This window comes from Pelophylax lessonae (assembly GCF_965119305.1).
Source record: "Pelophylax lessonae genome assembly, chromosome: 6".
NCBI classification, from domain to species: domain Eukaryota; kingdom Metazoa; phylum Chordata; class Amphibia; order Anura; family Ranidae; genus Pelophylax; species Pelophylax lessonae.
This window is the reverse complement of record NC_138773.1, coordinates 10405022-10428198: the sequence shown is the minus strand read 5'-3', so window position 1 is coordinate 10428198 and position 23177 is coordinate 10405022. Positions and strand designations below refer to the sequence as shown.

Sequence of the window (23177 nt, the reverse complement as noted above, 5' to 3'; positions counted from 1 at the left end):
CGTGAATAGCCCCACTGGCTATTGCACGAAACGACGTACGTCGCTTCGTGCAATAGCCAGTGGGGCTATTCACGCATGGGCTGATTGGCCAGAGAAGGGAGCCAATGAGTGGGTCAAGGGGGATGCGATGTCCGCCGGACAATAGAGCCGACCTGCCGCAGTAGGGTGCCACCCTCCTTTTTCTTTTCTTTTTTTTTTCCCAATAGTTTTATATACGAGACCAATATATTTGTATTATTGACCATAGGGAAATCTTTTAAACCAGTTGTTGTCTGCCAGAGCCTTCAGCCTACTGTACTCTTGCTCTCTAGATTTTTTTTCGGTGCTTTCTTTTATTTGCTGAACCGTAATATCATAAGAAAATTTCAGAAGAAACTTCTTGCGTTCGATGCGTTCCTTCACAGGATGCCTTGGTTCCTTAAGGCGGAATTTTACATCTTGCAGAGCATTGACAATCACATTCTGGATATCAGAGCACCGTCCGCGTGTCTTCATGTGGTCGTGTGGGGTGTAATTCTCAATGGCCATCACCACTTCTGCCCCCGCACGTTGAAACTTCTTTTCCAGATCTTTGTAGCATTTCTCCGTCTTGTGTGTAAGGACAACAATAGGAACAACCCCTGTCATTATAACAAAAAAAAGATGAAAATTAAAACTTCCAAGTGTTCACTACCTGTAACGCGTTTCTTTAATTTTATTAACCAGTTCTGGGCCGGAAGGATTTACCCCCCTTAACCACTTTAAGACCGGAGGATTTTCCTGCTTAACGTCCAGGCCACTTTTTTCAACATGGCACTGCGCGACTTTAACTGACAATTGCGAGGTCATGCAATGCTGTACCCAAGCGAAATATACATCTTTTTTTCCCCACAAACAGAGCTTTCTTTTGGTGGTATTTGATCACCTCTGCGCTTTCCATTTTTTGCGATATTAATAAAAAAAGAGTGAAAATTTTGCAAAAAAATTGACATTTTCTACTGAGAGTTAAAAATTATCCAATATATTCAATTTTTGTCATATATTTAGGCCAAATGTATTTAGCTACATGTCTTTGACAAAAAAATTCTCAATGAGCGTATTTTTAACCGCTTTAAGACCCGGAAGATTTTACCCCCTTCCTGACCAGTCCATATTTTGCGATTCGGCACTGCGTGATTTTAACAGCCAATTGCGCGGTCGTGCGACGCTGTACCCAAATTAAATTGACCTCCTTTTTTTCCTACAAACAGAGCTTTCTTTTGGTGGCATTTGATCACCTCTGCGATTTTTATTTTTTGCGCTATAAACAAAAAAAAGAGCAACAATTTTGAAAAAATAACAATATTTTTTCACATTTTTTTATATGAAATTCTCAACAAAAATGTAAAAATCAAATTTTTTTAACATTTTGGGCCAATTTGTTTTCTGCTACATATTTTTGGTAAAAAAAATCTTAATAAGCGTATTTTGATTGGTTTGCGCAAAAGTTATTGCGTTTACTAACTAAGGGAAAGATTTATGTCATTTTTTATTGTTTTTTCTTTTTTTTTTAACTAGTCATGGCGGCGATCTGCGATTTTTTTTTTTTTTGCAGGACTGCGACATTGCGGCGGACAGATCGGACCCCTGATTGACATTTTTTACACTTTTGGGGGTACCAGTGACATTGCTACAGTAATCGGTGCTATAAATATGCACTGTTACTGTAAAAGTGACACTGGCAGGGAAGGGGTTAACTTTATTGGTGATCAAGGGGTTAAGTGTGTTCCTAGGGGCGTGATTCTAACTGTTAGGGGGCGTGGCTAGTGATGTAATCGCAGAGACATACGATCCTACATGCAGGATCGCATAGCCTCTGTCATTACTTCAGGGAGAATGACAGACGGATGTGTTTATATCAGCCGTCTGTCTTTCTCCCTCTCTTTTGGGAGATCGCGAGTGGCCAGCGGACATTGGAGCTGTCGGTCACATGCGCTGGCTAGGCAGGGAACGAGCAGAGGCAGGAGCGCGCTTCGGGCGGCGCACGCTCGCCCTCTACAGGCTTGTGGGCGTGCGAGGTAGGTCTACGTTGCTTTGCCCAGGAGAGGCTGACTGCCGCAGTAAATAGTCGTGCCACGATCGGCAAGTGATTAACGGACATGTGAAGGGAGTCACTTTGGTTGGGGGGCTGTGGAACCCAGCTTGCCTTGTAGAGGTAGAGAAGTCCCTATCTTGGGTCCCTAGACCCCTCTTATGTGTAAGTCACCTATGTGTGTCTATTAGGGGCACAGGGTGACCAAGAACCCCAGTCGGGTCTGCACTAATCAGACTCACTGTACAACCACACCGGACTCAGCTTTTTGTGTTACCCCGGTTATCCTGGGTTCTATATGTGTGGTTTGTGTTGAAAGAGTGAGGGGCCTCTTGCACTTGGGACAATAATATTTCTGAACAGTGTCCCTCAGGAAATATACGATGAACGGTTTGACTTTTCAGATTGCTAGAAAATCGCAATAAGCGTATTTTGATTGGTTTGCACAAAAGTATTCATGTCTACAAACTACAGGAAAGATTTATGTCATTTTTATTGTTTTTTTTTTTTTTTTTTTTACTAATAATGGTGGCAATCTGCGATTTTTTTGCAGGACTGCGACATTGCAGCGGACAGATCGGACCCCTAACTGACATTTTTGACACTTTTGGGGGGGACCAGTGACATTACTACAGTAATCAGTGCTAAATAATATGCCCTGTTACTGTAATAATGACAATAAGGGACTTCCGTATATGTTTGCTTCTGCGCGCAAGCTAATGGGGACAGGGCGCTTTAATTTTTTTTTTCCTATTTATTTTATTTATTATTTTTTTATTTTTACACAGTTTTAAAAAAAATATATATATAATTTTTATTCCTATTACAAGGAATATAAACATCCCTTGTAATAGAAATAGGCGTGACAGGACCTCTTTTATTGTGAGATCTGGGGTCAAAAAGATCTCACATCTACACTTAAAAAAAAAAAAAACGTTGAAAAAAATTTGGCCCTTTAAGCCGGTTGCTAGGCAACAATGTTTGACGTCGCTCCGGTCCTCCAAGACCTTAGAGTCGAGTAGGGGTCATCTTGCCCTCACTCAACTTCCTGTCTCTGAGGATCCGGGACCGGATCGTTTTCCACGCTGCCGGCGGGTCCAGTAGGGAAAATGTCCGTGACGCGGCGGGAGGCACCTCTTCCTCCACACCATAAGGGTGATCCCATGGCAAATCTGCCGCTGGGACCACCCTTATCTGAAAGGTGATCGCCCGCCTTTTTAAAAAATACTGGGTTATGGCAGCTATCTGCTGCCATAACCCCAATATTTAGCATTAAAGGATCAACGTAAATCGCCGGCGAGTGGCCGGTAAGTGGTTACCTCTTTTAGGTAAACACCTGCTTGTGCCTTGTGTCTCTGCAGCTTGCTGAGTAAATCCTGCCACTGGCCAATTTTTACGCTGCTGTATCCTCTAAGGGATGAAATTACCTGTCATATTTCTGCAGTTTGTGAAAAACGTTTGCACTTCTTTTACTTGCTGGTCTTGCATCACGTTCTTTACACTAAAAGAAAATCAAAGTTTAGTTTCCTTAAACACCAAATCTGATTCAAAGATATTTCATTTGTTTTTTCTGTAATTTCAGCAAATTTGAATCACCTCCTGACTTCTTGTTTGTAAATTAATATTTGGGATGTCTAGCTGAGAAAGATAAATGAGTAGAAGAAATGACACAAACCTCTGGAGAACAATCCACCATTAACCACCTAAGGACCACGCCTATTTCTGACACATGCTGTTTACAAGTTAAAATCAGTATTTTTTGCTAGAAAACTACTTAGAACCCCCAAACATATATATATATATATATATATATATATATATATATATATATATATATATATATATATATATATTTAGCAGAGACAGTAGAGAATAAAATGGAGATCATTGCAATACTTTGTCACGCTGTATTTGCGCAGTGGTTTTACAAACGCAATTTTTTTGCAAAAAAAAAGGATTTTTGTCTTACCGTAAAATCCTTTTCTCTGAAGTTCTCTGACCGGCACAGCTCCATGCCTTTGTAGACCCTTGGGCTTATGCTCCTCTCTCTTCAGGAGTAGGACTAGGCAGAAACAGTTAAACAGTTTTGGCTACACCCCTGGGGCAGTCCCAGGGGGTATAGCATTACTTCCTGCTGTAGGACTTCAGTTTGTAACAAGCAGTGTCAGAAGAATACATAACTCAACCCAACAGAGGGGTGGGTGCTGTGTCCATCAGTGAACCCCAGAGAAAAGGATTTTACGGTAAGACAAAAATCAATTTTTCTCTTCCGTTCACTGATGGACACAGCTCCATGTCTTCTTAGACCCTTGGGATGTCCCAAAGCAGTGTCAATATAAGGGGTGGGAAAAACACAGCAAGAGATAGAATTCCCAACAAAGGCTAAACATAGCCAACCAGATAAACCAGAAGCTCAACCAGGAACAACTGGAGCTCACCACCAGGAAAAAAATACACCCTCAAGAGGCAGGAGCCTCTGCAACCGCAGCCTGCAAAACTTTGCGGCTGAACGCAGCATCCACAGATGCAAGTACATCCACCTTATAAAACTTTGTGAATGTGTGTACAGACAACCACGTAGCCACCTTGCACACCTGAACCACTGACGCCTGATGACAGATAGCCCAGGAGGCACTAAGCTCCCTAGTAGAATGCCCCTTGACAGGGAAGGGAGGAACCCGACCCGACCCTTAATAGAATAGGCCTGCACCACTGGCTGCCTGATCCATCTGGAATTGGTCGTAGCCCCGTAAAAGGTCCATCTGTAAGGACAAATAAAGAATCAGATTTACGAATTGACTTAGTCGCCGCCAGGTACACTCTGATTGCCCCAGCTACATCCAAGGTGTGCAGGGCAATTTCTTTAGGATGTTTTGGCTTAGGACACAAGGACGGCAACACAATATCCTCATTTCAATGAAATCCTGAGATGACCTTAGGGAGGAATGCCTGACAGGGTCGCAACACCACTTTGTCCCTGTGAATCACCAGGTAGGGTGACCGACAGGACAACACTGCCAACTCTGACACCCTACGCACAGAAGTAGTAGCAACCAAAAAGGCCACCTTCTGCAGCAGAGTGAGCAGAGGAAGTTCACAAATTTTTGAAGTACCAACAGTACCAAATGAAGACCCCACGGAGATACCAGGGATTGCACCGGAGGAACCAGATGGCGAACCCCTTGCGCAAAAGGGTGAACCAAGGAATTCACTGCCAACGGCCTCTGGAAAAATATGGCCAAGGTGGAAATCTGTCCCTTGATGGTGCCCAAAGCCAACCGCTGATCTACACCTTGGTGTAGAAACTCCAGCAGGCGAGACACAAAAAAGAACGGGGAGAAACCCCCCCAAGACTCTCACCAACAAATGTACGCCCTCCAAACTCGATGATAAACCTTTCCAGAAGTAGATTTGCTAGCTTTCAACAGTGTAGGAATCACCTTCTCCAAAAGCCCTCTGTCCTTCAGCACCTGGCTTTCAATAGCCATGCCGTTAAAGCCAGCGACTGTAAAACAGGTTGGAGGCTTGGTCCTTGAGACAGAAGATCTTCCATGAGAGAAAGTTTCCAAGGAACGTTTGCTACCAGCCTTACCAGGCCTGTGTACCAAAACAGGTGAGGCCAATCTAGTGCCATCAGACTGACTGGAAACCCTTCCACCTCGATTCTGCATAGCAGTCTTGACAGAAGTTGTATTGGAGGAATAGCGCAAATCAGACGATACCGACCACAAAGAGCCACCGGGGCATCTGTGGCTTCGACCAGAGGATCCAGAGACCTTGACACGAATCTTTGCACCTTCCTGTTGAGACGGGAGGCCAACAGGTCCACATCGGGAGTCCCCCACTGGAGACACATTTTATAAAACACCTCCGTATGGAGAGACCATTCTCCTTGATCCAACTGCAGACTGAGATAGTCCACATGCCAATTCTCTACCTCTGGAATGTGCACAGCAGAGAGGGCCGGAACATATCGTTCTCCCCACCTTAGGATGCCAGCTACTCCCCGGCCCACCAAGGCACTTCTTGTGCCCCTTGATGATTGACATATGCCACTGCTGTAGCATTGTCCGATTGTATCCTCACTGGGCATCCCTGCAGACAATCCGTCCACTTGGACAGGCAAAGCCCAATCACCCGAATCTCCAGGATGTTGATCGGCAGACTGGACTCCGCTCGAGTCCCAACACCTTGAGCTGAGTATACTCCCAAGACACCTCCCCGCCTGGACAGACTGGCATCCATGGAAATCACTGTCTAATACAGGGGGAGAAAGAACTTTCAGGCAAAGCGCCGGAGATTGGAGCCACCATATTAGAGACCTTCTCGTATCTGGGCTCAACAAGATCAGATTGTCTAGCGACTGCGGATCCTTGTTCCATTTGGCAAGAATCTCCCTTTCCAGAGGTCAAACAGAACCGCCTCGAAGGTAGAAACCACCAGATCCAACACTTGCATGCAGGTCCTGAGTGATGACCAACAGGTGGTCAACAGAAGCAGAATCGCATCCTGAAACTCCAGTAGTTTCCTCTGCGGAAGAAACACCTGGGCCGAGGCTGAATCCAGCATCAGACCCAGGTAGTCCACCTTGGCGGATAGAGTCAGAGCCGATTTCTGAAAATTCAGTGTCCGTCCGAATTCTTGTAGAGTTCACAAAGTAATGTCCAAATCGATTTCTAGAGCCGATAAAGACTCTGCACGCAGAAGCAGATCGTCCAGTTAGTCTAGCACCGCGATCCCCTTCTGCTGAAGCAAGGCCAACACCTGAGGAGCTGAAGGGAGACCAAAAGGTAACAGCACGAATTGATAGTGCTCCTCGCCCACAGCAAAGCGAAGAAAATGCTGGTGCCTGACATGTATTGGAGTATGTGGGTAAGTGTTCTTGATATCGATAGAGGCCAAAAGGTCCCCTTGACCCAAATGTTGGAGCATAAAAAATTTTTGACCCCGGATAACCCTCTTGCCCAACGGTTAACTGCTGGCTTGTCGGAACTGATAGCCCGCCAATTACTGCGATATAAACTCGTGGACTCGGAGGCCTTTCGGAAATTTGTGGCCATTGGAACACCACAATGGAAGGTCCCAGGAAGGAAATATTTCTCGCAGAAGGGCATCCCAGAGCTATATGGCCATGTTCAGTGGCAAGTGAATGTATCTCTAACACACAGTGCCGGTGCCAGGATACATCTGACCACAGACACATGGTCTAGCAAACACGGGCAGGGAAGGTATATAACTTTTACTGCCCACTGGGTGAACCTTCTGATCGCCGTCAAGCATAAAACCCGTGGCACCTGTGTAGATTTGGTTGTACCTCCACGAATTGCATGCAGGCCTGCCTCTTCTTCTCCTGCTCCTCCATCCTCCCTCTCCTCCTCGGCTGACTTCTCCTTTTCCACTGCAACTGTCTTTTCCACTGCGCCGCCCAAGATCCCCAGAACCTATTCCACATGCCAGGTGAGACATTGCCATGCTGTGCTGCGTCTGTTGTGCCTGGAAGCCAAGAGCCACACTGGTCCTGCACTCCTTTCAGCTTTGCGTTCACAGGCAGATCAGTGGCTCACACCGCTCAATTTGACAGTCGGTAAAGTGGTGGGCGACAACGGTGCCAATCTGCTGAGCGTGATGTAACACTGCAAAATTACACACATGCCATGCATGGCACACACCCTGAACTTGGTCGTGCAGTGATTCGTTGTCAAATACCCTTGCGTCCAGGACGTCTTGTGGCAGGCCAGGAAGATCTCGGGCCATTTCAGAATATTTTACACAGCCATGGCTAGCCTTGCTGACATTCAGCGGCGACACAACCTGCCCGTCAGGCGTCTTATTTGTGACTGCACGATGGAACTCAACCTTGTATATGCTTGATAGGCTGCCCCAGCAGAAACATGCAGTTAACGACTACCTGTACGAACTCTGCGGCAGGACAGGTTCTGGGGAGCCTGGGTTTTTTTCACTGCGCCAGTGGCTGCTCATGCGCGACGCGTGCAGACTTCTGCAGCCATTTGATGAGATCACCAAACTGGTCAGTCGCAGCCAGGGCACCATCAGTGACATTGTGCCTTATGCCTTCTTTCTGGAGCATGCATTGCATTGTGTCGTTGATCAAGCCGTCGAAGAGCAGGAAGATGAGGAAGTAGCAATGCTTGATGAATTCCCGGGGGGGTTACTCCATATGAGACAAGGCAACAACAGGAGTCTGAAGAAGAGTCAAAGGAGGATGGTGCCGGGGCGGATGAGGAGGAGCAAGAAGAGCATGCTTTAAACCTTTCTAGGATCCCTGGTGTTGTCCGTGGATGGGGGAGGAGAACAAGGACGACATTAGCCTGGATGATGAGCAGGAGCCAGGCACTACACCGCTTCCAGTTTAGTGCAAATGGGAGCCTTCATGCTCCAGTGTTTGAAGAGGGACCCCGTATAAAAAGCATAAAGGGCAAGGACCTGTACTGGGTGGCAACATACTTAGACCCCCGGTACGAACAAAAAATGGTGGAAATGTTACCACCATCACAGAGGGCTGTCAGAATGCAACACTTCCAGGCCTTGCTTCGGGAAATGCTGCATTCTGCTTTTGCGTGCGCTGGCAGAGAAATTTCCACTCACAGTGAAACAGTTTTGGGTAACAATCCAACAGCGCCTACAAAAAGAGGGCGGTTTGAAGATGTGTTGGTCACTACAGATATGAGATCATTCTTTCAGCCAACCCTTCCACAGCTGTCATCTGAGATACAGCACCAGGGAGCGCCTAGACTTACAGGTGTCTGACTACATCGGGTTAACAGCCGATGTGGACGATCTGAGAAGTGATGAACCCCTGGACTACTGAGTATGCAGGCTTGACCTCTGGCCAGAGCTTGCAGAATTTGCAATGGAACTGTTGGCTTGCCCCTCGTCCAGTGTCCTGTCCGAAAAGACGTTCAGCGCAGCAGGGGGGATCGTGACCGATAAGCGCACTTGCCTAGCTCATAACAGTGTTGACTACCTAACATTTATAAAAAAGGATGAGGCATGGATTTTGGAGGAATTCAGCACATGTGACCACTGACCAGTAGACCATGTTTCATTCAAATTCCTCATGACAGCCCACAAATATCCGCCACCACCCATAACAATTCATGATCCCTGTCTTAGGTAAATACAGCGGCATAAAAGGCCTTTTATGTCCATTGAATGCCTAATTTTTGGGGCCTCTAATGACCGACACTTATTTATCCTGTGAATGCCTAATGTACCTCCATCCACAGAATACCAAGTTCTTTGCTGTCAGGTGAACGCCTGTGGGGGTAATTTTTAGGTGCCTGTACTGGCCGACACTTACTTCTGTATCCTGTAAATGCCTAATGTACCTCCAGCCACAGAATACAACGTTCTTTGCTGTCAGGTGAACGCCTGTGGGCTACTTTTTGGGGCCTGTACTGGCAGAAACTTACTTCTATATCCTGTAAATGCCTAATTTACCTCCAGCCAGAAAATACAATGTTCTTTGCTGTCAGGTGAAGGCCTGTGGGCTAATTTTTGGGGCCTGTACTGGCCGAAACCTACTTCTGTATCCTGTGAATGCCTAATATACCTCCAGCCACAGAATACCAAGTTCTTTGCTGTCAGGTGAACGCCTGTTGGCTAATTTTTGGAGCCTGTACTGGCCGACACTTATTGCTTTATCCTGTGAATGCCTCATTTTTCAGACTGGAATTGAAAATCAATGGGTCTGTAAACGTTCCGCTAAATTGTGGAACGGATGCGGACCCATTTTTCAGACGTGTGAATGGACCCTATATGTATTAGACAATGTAATTACCGGCTACTGTCAGTTATGGCTGATTTAGAAAAAAATAATAATTTTTGGCTGAAAGCAATACTTTTGTTATGTCATTGTCCATGTTCTGGGACTATGTGTGCACAGCTAGTAAGTATTTTGTGGCTGCAAATATGACCTGGAGGTTTTTAATGTTTGCCTCCTATTAAAGTGAATGGGGTCCGCCACGAACTTGCGGTTCGCGTACACTTGAGAAAGTTTGCGGATGGCGTTCGCGAACCGCCCCGTCCGATGTTCGTCCATCACTACTGAGGAAGGCTTGTCTGTGGAATGGCTCCCATAGGGGGCCATTGATTTTCACATAAAAAAAAAGAAACGTATGACGTGGTTTAACGCTGTATAAGCAATGTTAAGCAGCCTTTATCAGCGTCAGACATTTTTACAGCTGTAATGCCGGTCCTCAGAACACACTGGCCCTGGGTTTTTTTTGCAGCTTGAAAACGCCTATGCTTACAGCCGCAAAACATCTGTGTGTGCATGAGGCCATAAGATAACATGGAGGGGCGTTTTTAAGCTGCAAAAAACACCTGATGCTCCTAAAAGCAGCTGCAAAAACACCCTGTGTGCATGGGGCCATATGATAAAAAGCCTTCTGTGTGTCGGAGCCCCCCTAATACTTTCCTGAGCCCCATCTCGCTCAAGCGCTGTCCACGAGTCCCTCAGCCTATCCCTCCTGATTGGCTGAGACTCAGCACCGGCTCCATTGGCTCCCGCTGCTGTCAATCAGAGTCAGTTAGCCAATCAGGAGAGAGAGAGGGGCCAGACAGCAGCTCCATGTCTGAATGGACACACAGAGCTGTGACTCGGTTCCTTAACCCCATAGTAGGCTGCTTGCTGTGGGGACACTCAACAAGCGGGAGGGGCCAGGAGAACAGAAGAGGGACCCAAGAAGAGGAGGATCTGGGCTACTCTGTGCAAAACCAACTGCACAGAGGAAGGAAGTATAACGTGTTTGTTATTTTCTTTTTAAAAAATCATTAATATTTACAATCACTTTAAATAAGGAAATGTGTGTTCCAGTGCGTTTTTGATGCGTGTAGGTGCATTCCAGTGCATTTTACAGCATTCCAGTACACACCAGTGCAGGAAAAATGCAGCATGTTCTACTTTTTTTTTTCTCGAACTGGAACTGCAAGCACCGGTGTGAACTATGCCTTTGGAAACCATAAAACCTATTTTCCATGCCATTTTGATGCAGAAAAAAAAAATGCACTGGACTGAATGTGGTGTAAACTGGCCCTCAATAAAAGAAAGAGCTGTGTAATATCAGGCAAATATACAAATATTTATACTTTTTAGCTAGTTACAGTCATGAAAAAAGTCATGAACATTAAACATAAATTAAACCCCATCCCCCTCTCCAAAAATTAAAAGTCAGAAGCTACACGTACTGTAGCTGCTGATTTTTAATATTAGGACGCTGTCCTAATATCCAGCAATGTCAGATCCCCAGCTGATGGATATTTCCATCGGCTGCGGCGTGCTGCCGCCGCCATTGCTAGTAAGGGGACCTGGCATTGAAGCCTTGTGGCTTCAAAGCCGGTTCCCCACTGCGCATGCGCGAAGCGCGCTGCACCCTCTTACTGGCCCGGCAGTGGTGGAAGCAGAGGGAGAAGGAAAGGGCTGAACTGCTGACATACCGTGCAGCGACGAGGTCCAATGGAAGTGGGGACAGGGTACCTGTCAAAAACACCCCCCCCCCCCCGAAAGGTTCCAACCATGGCATCGGATAGGTGGGGGAATCAGAAAAGCGCAAGTTCCACTTTTAGGTGGAAATCCGGCTTTAACCACTTTAAGACAAGAAGGATTTGCCCCCCTTCCTGACCAGGCCCTTTTTTGCGATTCGGCACTGCGTTACTTTAACTGACAATTGCGCAGTCGTGCGCCGATGTACCCAAATAATGAATGTCCTTCTTTTTTTCCCCACAAATAGAGTTTTCTTTTTGGGGTATTTGATCCCCTCTGCGATTTTTATTTTTTGCGCTAGAAACAAAAAAAAAGCGACATATTCTGCTATATAACATTCTCAAAAAAAAAAAAAAAATCGCAAATAAGCGTATTTTGATTGGTTTGCGCAAAAGTTATCACGTCTACTAACTACGGGAAAGATTTTTGTAATTTTTTTTTTTTTACTAGTAATGACTGCGATCTGCGTATTTTTTGCGGGACTGCGACATTGCGGCGGACAGATTGGACCCCTGACTTACATTTTTGACACTTTTGGGGGACCAGTGACATTACTACAGTAATCAGTGCTATAAATATGCACTGTTACTGTAATAATGACACTCACAGGGAATGGGTTTACAGTGTGGGAAATCAGGGGGTTAAATGTGAGCCTAGGGGAGTGATTCTAACTGTGGGGGGCGTGGCTTCTGAAATGATCATAGAGACATGCGATCCTATATAGAAGGTTGAAAGGGGTTCTATGATCATTCCAGAGAGAAGAATGGTCGGCTGTGTTTACAACATCCGCCCGTTTTTCTCTCTCAGTGGGGAGCGATTGCGGGTGTCAGGCGACAATCATAGCCGCCTGCCCCATACATCTGCTTCCCCACTGATGAGAGGGGGCGGGAACGCGCCGGTGGTGGCGCGCGCTCGCCCCCTAGCCTTTCCGAGAGCGAGCGCTGAACATGTACGGCGATTTGCCTGGGAGCGGCAGGGGGTCGTTAACCGGTTAAGCTATTCTTTTTTTGTCTTATTATATATAAAACTTTCCATGTGTCCATACCTGTACACAAATATTGGGACAATAAAATCAGTGTAGTTCGGTGACAGGTCAGAATCCTCCACCTGTGACATTATCCGAGAAAAGTCTTTCGTCTGCTCCACATTCTGATCCAATGGGAAAAAATGACCTGTGAATACCAACAAACATAAAAACCAGGTGAGTTAAAAGAAATACATGATTGGCATTCACTATACCTTCAGACATTGGGGTTGATTTAGTAAAGGAGTAAAGTATGATCACTTTGCAAAGTAAATTTTCTCACTTAGCTTAGCAAACGAGTAAAATCCACACTGTCAGACTCTTTTCACGGTACAAAGTTGGGTGCTAGTCCAGTTCCCCACCGTGTCACTCACAAATACAACTCTGGATGTCTGAACTCCCAGAAATCTTCAGAAATATATATATATACTGTATATATATATATATGTATATTTTTTTTTTTTGTGCAGTTCAGTGGCCAGCATTCATCTTTATTGACAATGAATTTACAGTACATTGGGGTACATGTTTTTTTTTTTTTTTTTAATAACATTTTTGAGGGTAAATGAGTAGGGGTGCTATATGCCTGTACTCATTCACATAGGGGGGGGGGGGGGGCAGGATCTGAGGGCTTCTAGATGTTGAGAGCATGTGGCCTGGTATGGTTCAGGAGGGTGGCCATTCACTCGCTCACCCCCTCCCCTTTCCTGGCCTCCGGACCAAGGGGGTGACCATGGGTGCTAAATTCACCCCTAGTATGGCCAACCTTTTCATGGTGAAGTGGGAGGAGGACTTTATCTTTAAGGATCAGAGGACCGAGCTGATCCTCTGGAAAAGGTGCATAGACGATATCATCCTGGTTTGGGATGGCAGTGATGAATCATTGAATGATTTCTTTCTCACTCTCAATGATAATGCATTTGGAATTAGGCTTCAGCATGAGGCTAGTAAGGAAGGTATTCATTTTTTGGACCTTAACATCATGGTCAAGGATAATTCTCTGGTCACTACCACGTATTTTAAGGCCACAGATCGGAATGGCTTTATTAGCATGGATAGCTGCCATCACCCCTTATGGCTGAGGTTGGTTCCCAAGAGCCAATTTATTAGGGTGTGAAGGAATTGTACCTTTCTGGGGGACTACTTTCAGCAAGCCCAGATGCTTAGAGAGAAATTTGTGGATAAAGGCTATTCTCCGGCTGAGCTGGATAATGTCATTAACGTGGTGGTCAACATGGAAAGGTCTGATATGTTAAGAGAAGCACCTAAAATGAAGCCACATGACTCTTCTTTTGGATACTCTTTTGTCACCTCCTATACCCAGCAATATAGAGATATCAAAATAATCTTTTCTAGGCATTGGAAGGTGCTTAAAAATGATAAAGTTCTGGCACCTGTTATCGGAGATAATCCTCTGGTGGTTTTTCGAGGTGTTCCAACTTTGCGGCTACATGTGGCGCCTAATATTGTTGATAGACCCATTAGGACCACATTCTTTTCAGAACTTAAGGGCTTCTTTCCATGTAGGAAGTGTGTGGTATGTAAAAGCAATTCCGCTAAAGATAGGAGAGTTTGTACTTTCCAGTCAAAGACCATGCAGAAAATCCATAATATTGAGCCCTTTATTACCTGCTCCTCAAAGAACGTGGTATACCTCCTTGAATGCCCATGTGGTCTCCAATATGTGGGCCATACTATCAGGATCATGCAAATTTGAGTTAATGAACATCTGGGCAATATTAGACATGGATTGCCAAAGCACAGCGTATCTAGGCATTACACTGGATGCCACAATAAGAAAGCTAGTAACACTTCTATCATTGGCATAGACATGTTTACAGCACATTGGAGGGGGAGTAACATCAGACGGGAGATTTCCAAAGGGAAACCCGTTGGATTTACGACCTGAAGAGTTACTGTCCCCATGGGTTAAACGTTGACTGGGATGTCAACTGTTTCATTAGTAACAGCTGACCTGTTCATATATGTGCAAGTATAAATCTCTGCTTGGGATGCCCGACTGCTATTTTTGGGATGATATTGCTGGTCTTAGGGGTTTTATTCTCTAGAATTTTATATGTACCTTTATGGTTTAGTGGGTGTCTACTTTGTGGGCTTATTACTTCCATAATTTATTTTTATTTTTTTATTTTTTTATCTATATTCATATATGGTAGGGTTAATGCATTAACATTATGTTTGATACATCCCTTCAATGTAATATGGAAGTTCCTAAGATTGATTATTCAATTTTACATAGTATTTTATTCACATATATATTTTATATATATTTTATTGTAGGGTCAGAATTAATTTAGCTCAGTGACATATTGCCAGTAGGGATGATCGAACTTTTGAAAAGTTTGGTTCGGCCAGAACACCCGAACTTCCCGAAAGTTCGGGTCCAGATTCCAGAACCCCATTGAAATCAATGGGACCCGAACTTCGGTAATCAAAAAAAACATTTTGAAGCCCTAAAACCCAATAAATGCCCCTAAAAAGTGCCTAGGGTTCTGGGTCATGCCCCAGGGACTATTAATCACACAAAGAAAAGTTATTAAAAATTGTCGTTTTTGATAGAAAGCCAATTATTGAAAAAATTATTGAAAAAAAAATAAGATTTCTTTGGATTTAGTGTCTGGGGGGTCTTAAAAGGGTACCTGTGAAGTTTCAGCTCTGTAGCATGTCCAGAACCAGAAAAAAAAGATAATTTTCCTTAGAATTTCAATAGCGCAGGGATGTGGCTCCGCTCCTTTCACACCTGGGCATTTTTGTTGCAGGCGTATATTGGGCATTTTTTGGGCGTCTTTGGAGGCAGGCATGACATCTGAACTTCTGTATAGGGGTATATATATATATATATATATGTGTGTGTGTGTGTGTGTGTATATATATATATATATATATATGTATATGTGTATATATATATATATATATATATATATATATATATATAATCAAAAATACAATTTTGAAGCCCTAAAACCCAATAAATGCCCCTAAAAAGTGCCTAAGGTTCTGGGTCATGCCCCAGGGACTATTCACACAAAAAAAAGTTCTTAAAAATTTTTGTTTTTGATAGAGAGCCAATTATTGAAAAAAATATTGAAAAAATAGATTTCTTTGGATTTAGTGTCTGGGGGGGGGGTGTCTAAAAAGTGTACCTGTGAAGTTTCAGCTCTGTAGCATGTCCAGAACCAGAAAAAAAAAGATCATTTTTATTAGAATTTTTAGTAGAGCAGGGATGTGGCTCCGCTCCTTTCACACCTGGGCGTTTTTGTTGCAGGCGTTTATTGGGCATTTTTTGGGTGTCTTTGGAGGCAGGCATGACATCTGAACTTCTGTGTAGGGGTATATATATACACACACACACATATATGTATATATAAACATACACACATATAGGTGTGAAAGGAGCGGAACACCATCCATGCGCTAATTAAATAATTAGGGAGGGATAGGGTTCCGCTCCTTTCACACCTATATGTGTGTATGTGTATATATACATATATGTGTGTGTGTATATATACCCCTACACAGAAGTTCAGATGTCATGCCTGCCTCCAAAGACGTCCACAAAAAAGCCCAATAAACGCATGAAACAAAAACGCCCAGGTGTGAAAGGAGCGGAACCCCATCCCTGCTCTATTAATAATTCTAAGAAAAATGATCTTTTTCTTCTGGCGGTCACCCTAACATGGATGAGTTTGGTCACCCTGGCATAGCAGTCAGAGTCAGTTCACCCTAAACTACATTACGGTCACCCTGACACTTAACACTTTCCCTACAGAAACTAGATTTTTGAATCTAACTATAGTGATATATAGTACCCTAACTACACTAGATATCCCTTTCCTCACACTAATAATTGTTAAATTATACTTTTGCAGCAGGAGTAACAGAACTGCTTCCACTCTCTTCCACAGACCCAGATTCAGAACATGTGCCAAGCATGGAACATGTGTCAAGTGTCCCTGTCCGAGGGCGGAGAGAAGGTTGGTGCCACTGTCACATACAACCATTCCTGGCATCAACCATCTCTGAGCCTGCCCCTGCAGAGCTGACAGAATCTCTGCACCGGTGTGACTCCTATCCCCTAGGCAGACCAACTGAAGCACAGCATGGCATCTTTTAGCCTGACTGCTTGCGTAGTCCCTTCAACGCTTAGGGAGCACTGCTGCTGCAGAGGACAATTGCGCAGAAGAGGACAGAGGTAGGAGGAGGAGGTGGTGGTGGAGTAGCCAGATGTGGCAGAACCAGCACCAGCTTTTTGGAGGCCTGGTGGTAAAACAAGCAGCAAGACTGAACCCTGTCCTGCATCCTTCCCAGGTGCCAGCAGAGTTACCCAGCGCGCCGTGAAAGAAATGTAACGTCCCTGTCCATGCCTGCTGGACCAAGAGTCAGCAGTAATGTGCACCTTCCTGCTGACCACTTTGTCCAACGAGGCCAAAACACTGAAAAATAACAGTGCAAAATGATATCAACTGTTAGCTGCGCACATATATCATCCAAAACAGTGACATGTGTAAAAGTGATCAATCAAATAATCAAATACGTGAACAATAAAATTCGAAAACACTGCCACCAAAAATATATTTGTATATAAATATCAAAAGTAAAAATAGTCAAAAAAAGTTAATGAACTAAACTGAAAATCCATAGTGATAAGTGTAGATAGTCTGGTGAGATTCTAATGACTTCAAGATAAAAGAAACACCAAAAAAAGGTCCACCACCTCTGTGTTCCACACCCCTTTGCCAAGTCACTCACCCCCACTTAATGCTCTCTACTCTCATGGAATGGGCAAAAGACACTTGGATGTTCCACCTTAGATCAAGAGTACATTGGCTGGTAGATCACTGATGCCTAGATAGCCTTCCTTCCAAGATACCACTAGTGCAATAACGTCTGAAAGGCCTTTTATTAAAATATCAGCTTTCGATGTTTACACTCACATGGAACAATCCTTGTAAAAACACATAAAAGAATGTCATAAGCGGGGATAAAGGTGCTCACTCAGATGCTGCTGCCACGGCGTAGTGTACTGCTGGAACCGAGGAGACACCTCTGCTCACCCAACCAATCCTTCCAGTACGTTGTGTAGCCAAGCCCCTGACATATCGTCACTTCCTGACTTTTTCGAACACTACCTTCCACATGACGGTAGAGAGCCGGAATGGCTTTACGTGAAAAGTAATGCCTTTTTGGGACCTGCCACTGTGGTGCAGCACATTCCACAAATTTGCGAAAGGGAGCCGAGTCTACCAGCTGAAAAGGCAGCAACTGTAATGCTAGAAATTTGGCCGAGCTAGCATTAAGACGCTGAGCATGTGGATGGCTGAGACAGTATTTCTTTCTATGGTTCAAATACTGGGGTAGTGAAATATGCCCGCTGCTCAAATCAAGTGGTGGTGTACTGCTAGCAGATTGGGTGCAACTCTCTGTGCCACTCATTGCTATACCATCATCCCTCTCAATGCTGGTATTTGAGAAGGCATGAGGTATAGTAGAGTTAGAGATCGCAGATGAGGAGCAAGTTGATGTATGCTTGTTTTGATCTGGTGCCTCTTTCAGGAGCTGTTGCCAATGGACTGCATGGCAGGAAGTCATATGCCTTATCAAGCATGTGGTGCCCAAGCGGCTGGTGTTCTTGATCCACTTTAGACAGTTGCTGCAAACAGCAACGCTACGGTCTACTGCACAGGTGCTGAAAAAAGCCCACGCTAATGAACTTTTTGGAGTCCGCGGGGATTTTGCAGCACCCTGCACCTGTGGAGCTCTGACGCAATAGGTTGGCTACTGCTAGACCAGCCTATGGAGCACATCCTGCCTCATTGCAGTTGTGCATCCTCCTCATCCTCTCCCTCCTCCTCCTCCTCCTCTATCCTGTCAGGCACCCAAGTACAGTCAGTGACCTCATCATCCCCTCCCTCCTTGTCACTGGAGCAAACTTGGCAATATGCTTCAGATGTGGCAACATGACTGCTGGTCTCTTGTCCATCGTTGTAACCCCCTTTCTCTAGGCTCACGTTATTCCCTTCATCCACCTGGGAAACAACATCACAGCTTTCAAATTGCTGCGCATCCTCCAGGAGCATGTCACTGACACTATGATCGAATAGTTCAGGTGACTCCTCCGTGCATGATGGTGGGGCAACTGAAGGAGTAGCTGTGGAGAAGGAGCCTGTGGAACGGGCCGCTTTGGCAGCTGCGGTGGAAGGCAAACTACTGGGAGCGTGGGTGTCAGAGGAAGAGGAGGATGAGGACAGCTTATTGATTCACTCCACCAACTCTTCCACATGTTGTGGATGAATAGCACGGGCAGCACTGGAAATAAAGGACGGGCGTGCCCTGCCTGCAGAGGATGCACTTGTCGATTGTGACCACCACTTTTCACAATCGACACAGAGGCTGCTTGCCCTCTTTTTGTGGCCTGTGAGCGTTGGCCTCTCCTTGTCGACCTTTCGGACATTATGTTGATACAGATCAATATAGGGTATACGCAACTGACCAGTAAATACTCAATGAACATATATGATGTAGTTGATAGCCCTATAGATGAGCTGTGGTGGTCATAGATGTACGCAAGTGACCAATTATCAATACTCTCACTGATATCTGATGTAATCTATAATCCTATAGATGGATGATCTGTGCTCCCTATAGAAAGATCCACAACTGAGCAAAGGTTACTGTGGCTGATATCTGTAGTGATCTCTATTCCCACAGGTATGTGACCCCAATAGTAAAATACACAACTGAGCAAAGGTTACTGTGGCTGATATCTGTAGTGATCTCTATTCCCACAGGTATGTGACCCCTATAGAAAAATACACAACTGAGCAAAGGTTACTGTGGCTGATATCTGTTAAAAATTCGATACAAAAGTCAAATCACATGTACTTGTCATACAGGTGCATAAAAATTGGGCCTTGGTTGTTGGTGGTGCCTGAACACCGCAACCCCTCGCAGTTACTCTTGCTGGGCACAGGAATGGGCCCTGCTGTTAAAAATTCAATACAAAATTCCAATCGCATGTACTTGTCATATAGGTGCAGAAAAATTGGGCCTTGGTTGTTGGTGGTGCCATAAACAAAAAACATTGTTGAAAGCTAGCATAATCAAGATTCAGGAATAGGATAGGCAGCATATGCAGTCTTCAAGGGTGCCAGACCCCTAGCACATCCTGCCTCATTGGAGTTGTGTCACCTCCTCCTCCTCCTCATTTTCTGCCTCTATTCTCTCAGGTACCCAAGTACAGTCAGTGACCTCATCATCCCCTCCCTCCTCGTCACTAGAGCAAACTTGGCAGTATGCTGCAGCTGTGGCAAAATGACTGTTAGCCTCTTATCCATCATTGTCACCCCCTCTCTCTAGGCTCACGTTATTCCCTTCCTCAACCTGGGAACCAACATCGGAGCATTCAAATTGCAGCGCATTCTCCAGCATCATGTAACTGACACTTTTTCCCATACCCCTGAATGTTGTGATTTTTGAGATGTACGTCCATACTCCCTGCAGTTACCACCATTGGTGGAAGAGAGTTCCACAATCTTATTGCCCTTACTGTAAATAAACCCTTATGTAGCCTGAGGTTAAATTGCTTCTTCTCTAATCGCAATGTGTAGACACGTGTACTCTTACATTCCTTGCGACTGAATAGTTTTTTTGTATGCTGACATCATCATTGAGGTATTTGTAAATCTCTATCATGTCCTCTCTCAGGCGTCTCTTCTCCAGGGAGAATAAATCAATCGCTTGTAAGCGCCTCCTCATAAGGGCCTCCAATCCCTTAATCAGTTTAGTTGCCCTTCTTTGGAATCTCTCCAGTTCCAATACATCCTTTCTGAGGATTGGCGACCGTAACTGGATAGAATACTCCAGATGTGGTCAGACCATGGTTTTATAAAGTGGTTGGATTATAGTTTTATCTCTGGAATAAATCCCTTTCCTAATGCATGCTAATATTCTGCCGGCTTTGGCAGCTGCAGCTTGACATTGCATGCTATTGCATATTCCAGATGAGGCCTCACTAATGATTTGTACAGGCGCAAAATTATATATCTCAAGCAATCACCGGACAGCAGTTCCTAGACCATGCCCCTGATGACATCATCAATATAATCTTGGGGTCAAAAACAACAATGGGTATAGAATGCCTATCAGCACCTAAAAAGCAACACAGTGCACAACCTTCCCATACAATTTTTCTTTAGATTTCTCAAAACCACATAATATGAGGTCAAACCTACATAGTAGATGAGGTTGAATAAAGGCATCAGTCCATCCAGTTCAACCTGAATAGGTGTGAGTGTGTGTCATTGGCCTGCTCATTTCCCATAACCCTGAATGTTGTGGTCTGTGAGATGCACGTCCAAAAGTCTTTTAAAAGCAGCCATGGGCATCCCTGGTGGCCATGGGTGGGCATCTCTGGTGGCCATGGGAGGGCAATCCCTGGTGGCTCTAGTGGCATACCCCCAATGGTCTGCACTGGTAATCAATGCTCTGTAGGCTCTTTACCGGGATCGGAGATGTGGTGAGTCAGAGTGACACACTGCACCACCGATCGCCGCTCAGCGCGCCCCCCATATGACGTCATATGATGCCCAGTCAGGATAGAGCAACCACTTCCCGGCCGCCATTTTGCTATATGGCGGCCGGGAAGTGGTAAAAACTCAAAACAAAATGCCCAAAAAACTCTCAAAAATGTTAGGCTTAGGTGTGAATGCAGCCTCAATGTCAGAGGTTTTGTGGGAAATTTTTCTAGGCTTTACCACTTCCCAACAAAACATCAAAACGGCAGTAAGCTAATTCAATTTAGGGCAGCTGAATAGATAAATTTTTTTTTATTAAACATTATTTTCCTACCAATAGGGGAAAAATAAAAATAATAAAAAAAAAAAAATTACCTAGTTGTGCATAAGCTACCGCTTCCTCAAATCCGTCCTTTTTTCCAAATCCTCTGTTGTCCACAATGGTGATGGTATCAGTAAGTTTATAGGAGTTTCTCTTCACCGTGATAATGGTTCCACTTGAGCCAGTTTTGGCATGGGCCTGAAAGTCTCCGGTTGTTAGGGTATAGATGCAGGAGTTGACAAAAGCGGATTTGCCATGACCGGTATAACCAAACAGCTGCAGGAGCACCCTGGTGTACGTCTGGTTCACCGAGCCACCTTCTGGAAGACGAAAATTGAGAATGAATTGCTTCTTGTCTGTGGGTTCCATTGTTGGGGAGATTTCCATGTCGCTTGTCTCTGTTATATTCTTTCTTAGTCGTTATATTCTAACGCAGGTTCTTTACACAGCACACTTTTCTGTTGCAAAGGAGGTGATGGGAGTGTGTGAACTTTTTTTTTTAAACAATTTAGTTTCCTTTCTGAATAGACGTCAGCAAAAAGCCACAGAGGCCGTTTTTAAAACCGAAACTGGGTCACGCCTTTATATCTTCTACAGAGACATCAATGTTTCAAAGTGTAGCTACTTGATAAAACTTGTGGTACGCCCTTTATTGGCGTACCACATGTATCGGTACAGCAGTGCAAAAGTGTGAAGATGGCCTCCTGCACCTAAAGATTGTAAATATTGGGGGTCATCTTTAGTTGAGGTATATTAACCACTTAAGCCCCGGAAGAATTTACCCCCTCCCTGACCAGGGCCTATTTTGCGATTCTGCACTGCGTGACTTTAACGGACAATTGCGCGGTCGTGCGATGCTGTACCTAAATGAATTTGACGTCCTTTTTTTCCCACAAACAGAGCTTTCTTTTGGTGGTATTTGATCACCTGTGCGATTTTTGATCATGCGCTATAAACAAAAAAAGCGTCAATTTTGCAAAAGTAACAATATTTTTCACATTTTTTATATGAAATTCCCCCAAAAAAATGTAAAAATCTAAATTTTTTAACATTTTCGGCCAATTTGTTTTATGCTACCTATGTTTGGTAAAAAAAAAAAAAATCGCAAAAAGCTTATTTTGATTGGTTTGCGCAAAAGTTATCACGTTTACTAACAAAGGGAAAGATTTTTGTCATTTTGCTGTTTTTTTTTTTTTTAACGAGTAATGGCGGCGATCTGCGATTTTTTTTTTGCGGTACTGCGACATTGCGGTGGACAGATCGGACCCTTGACTGACATTTTTGACAGCAGCCCACCCAGCCCTCTGTAATACTTACCTGAGCCGCCTCTCGACCCAGCGATGTGCCCAAGAGCAGCGGCTCTCTGGGGGCTCTCCCTCCTCAATAGCTGAGACAGCAGTGAGGGCCATTGACTCGATACTGTCACTCACAGCCAGTGAACCAATGAGGGGAGAGCGGGTACAGGGCCGAGCTGTGCTCTTTGTCTGAATGGACAGACAAAGCAGCGGCTCGGGAACGAGCCTGCTCGGGGTACACAGAGCACTGGGCACAGAACTACATAATACACAGAGCGCTGAGCACAGGACTACATAATACACAGAGCGCTGGGCACAGGACTACATAATACACAGAGCGCTGGGCACAGGACTGCATAATACACAGAGCGCTGGGCACAGGACTACATAATACACAGAGCGCTGGGCACAGGACTACATAATACACAGAACGCTGGGCACAGGACT

The 23177-nt window shown here is 44.7% G+C and overlaps 1 protein-coding gene across 1 annotated transcript; it reads right to left on the bottom strand.

Annotated features, from left to right (window-relative positions):
* Window positions 1-234: 234 nt before the first annotated feature.
* Window positions 235-21818, bottom strand: LOC309557618 (uncharacterized protein; the record flags this gene model as incomplete). Its single annotated transcript, XM_082260409.1, has 4 exons — window positions 21489-21818; window positions 12601-12727; window positions 3478-3551; window positions 235-620 (listed from the first exon to the last, which is right to left on the bottom strand). The coding sequence occupies exons 1-4, from the start codon at window positions 21802-21804 to the stop codon at window positions 235-237; spliced, it is 903 nt and encodes a 300-aa protein (XP_082116535.1). The 5' UTR covers window positions 21805-21818.
* Window positions 21819-23177: the final 1359 nt, after the last annotated feature.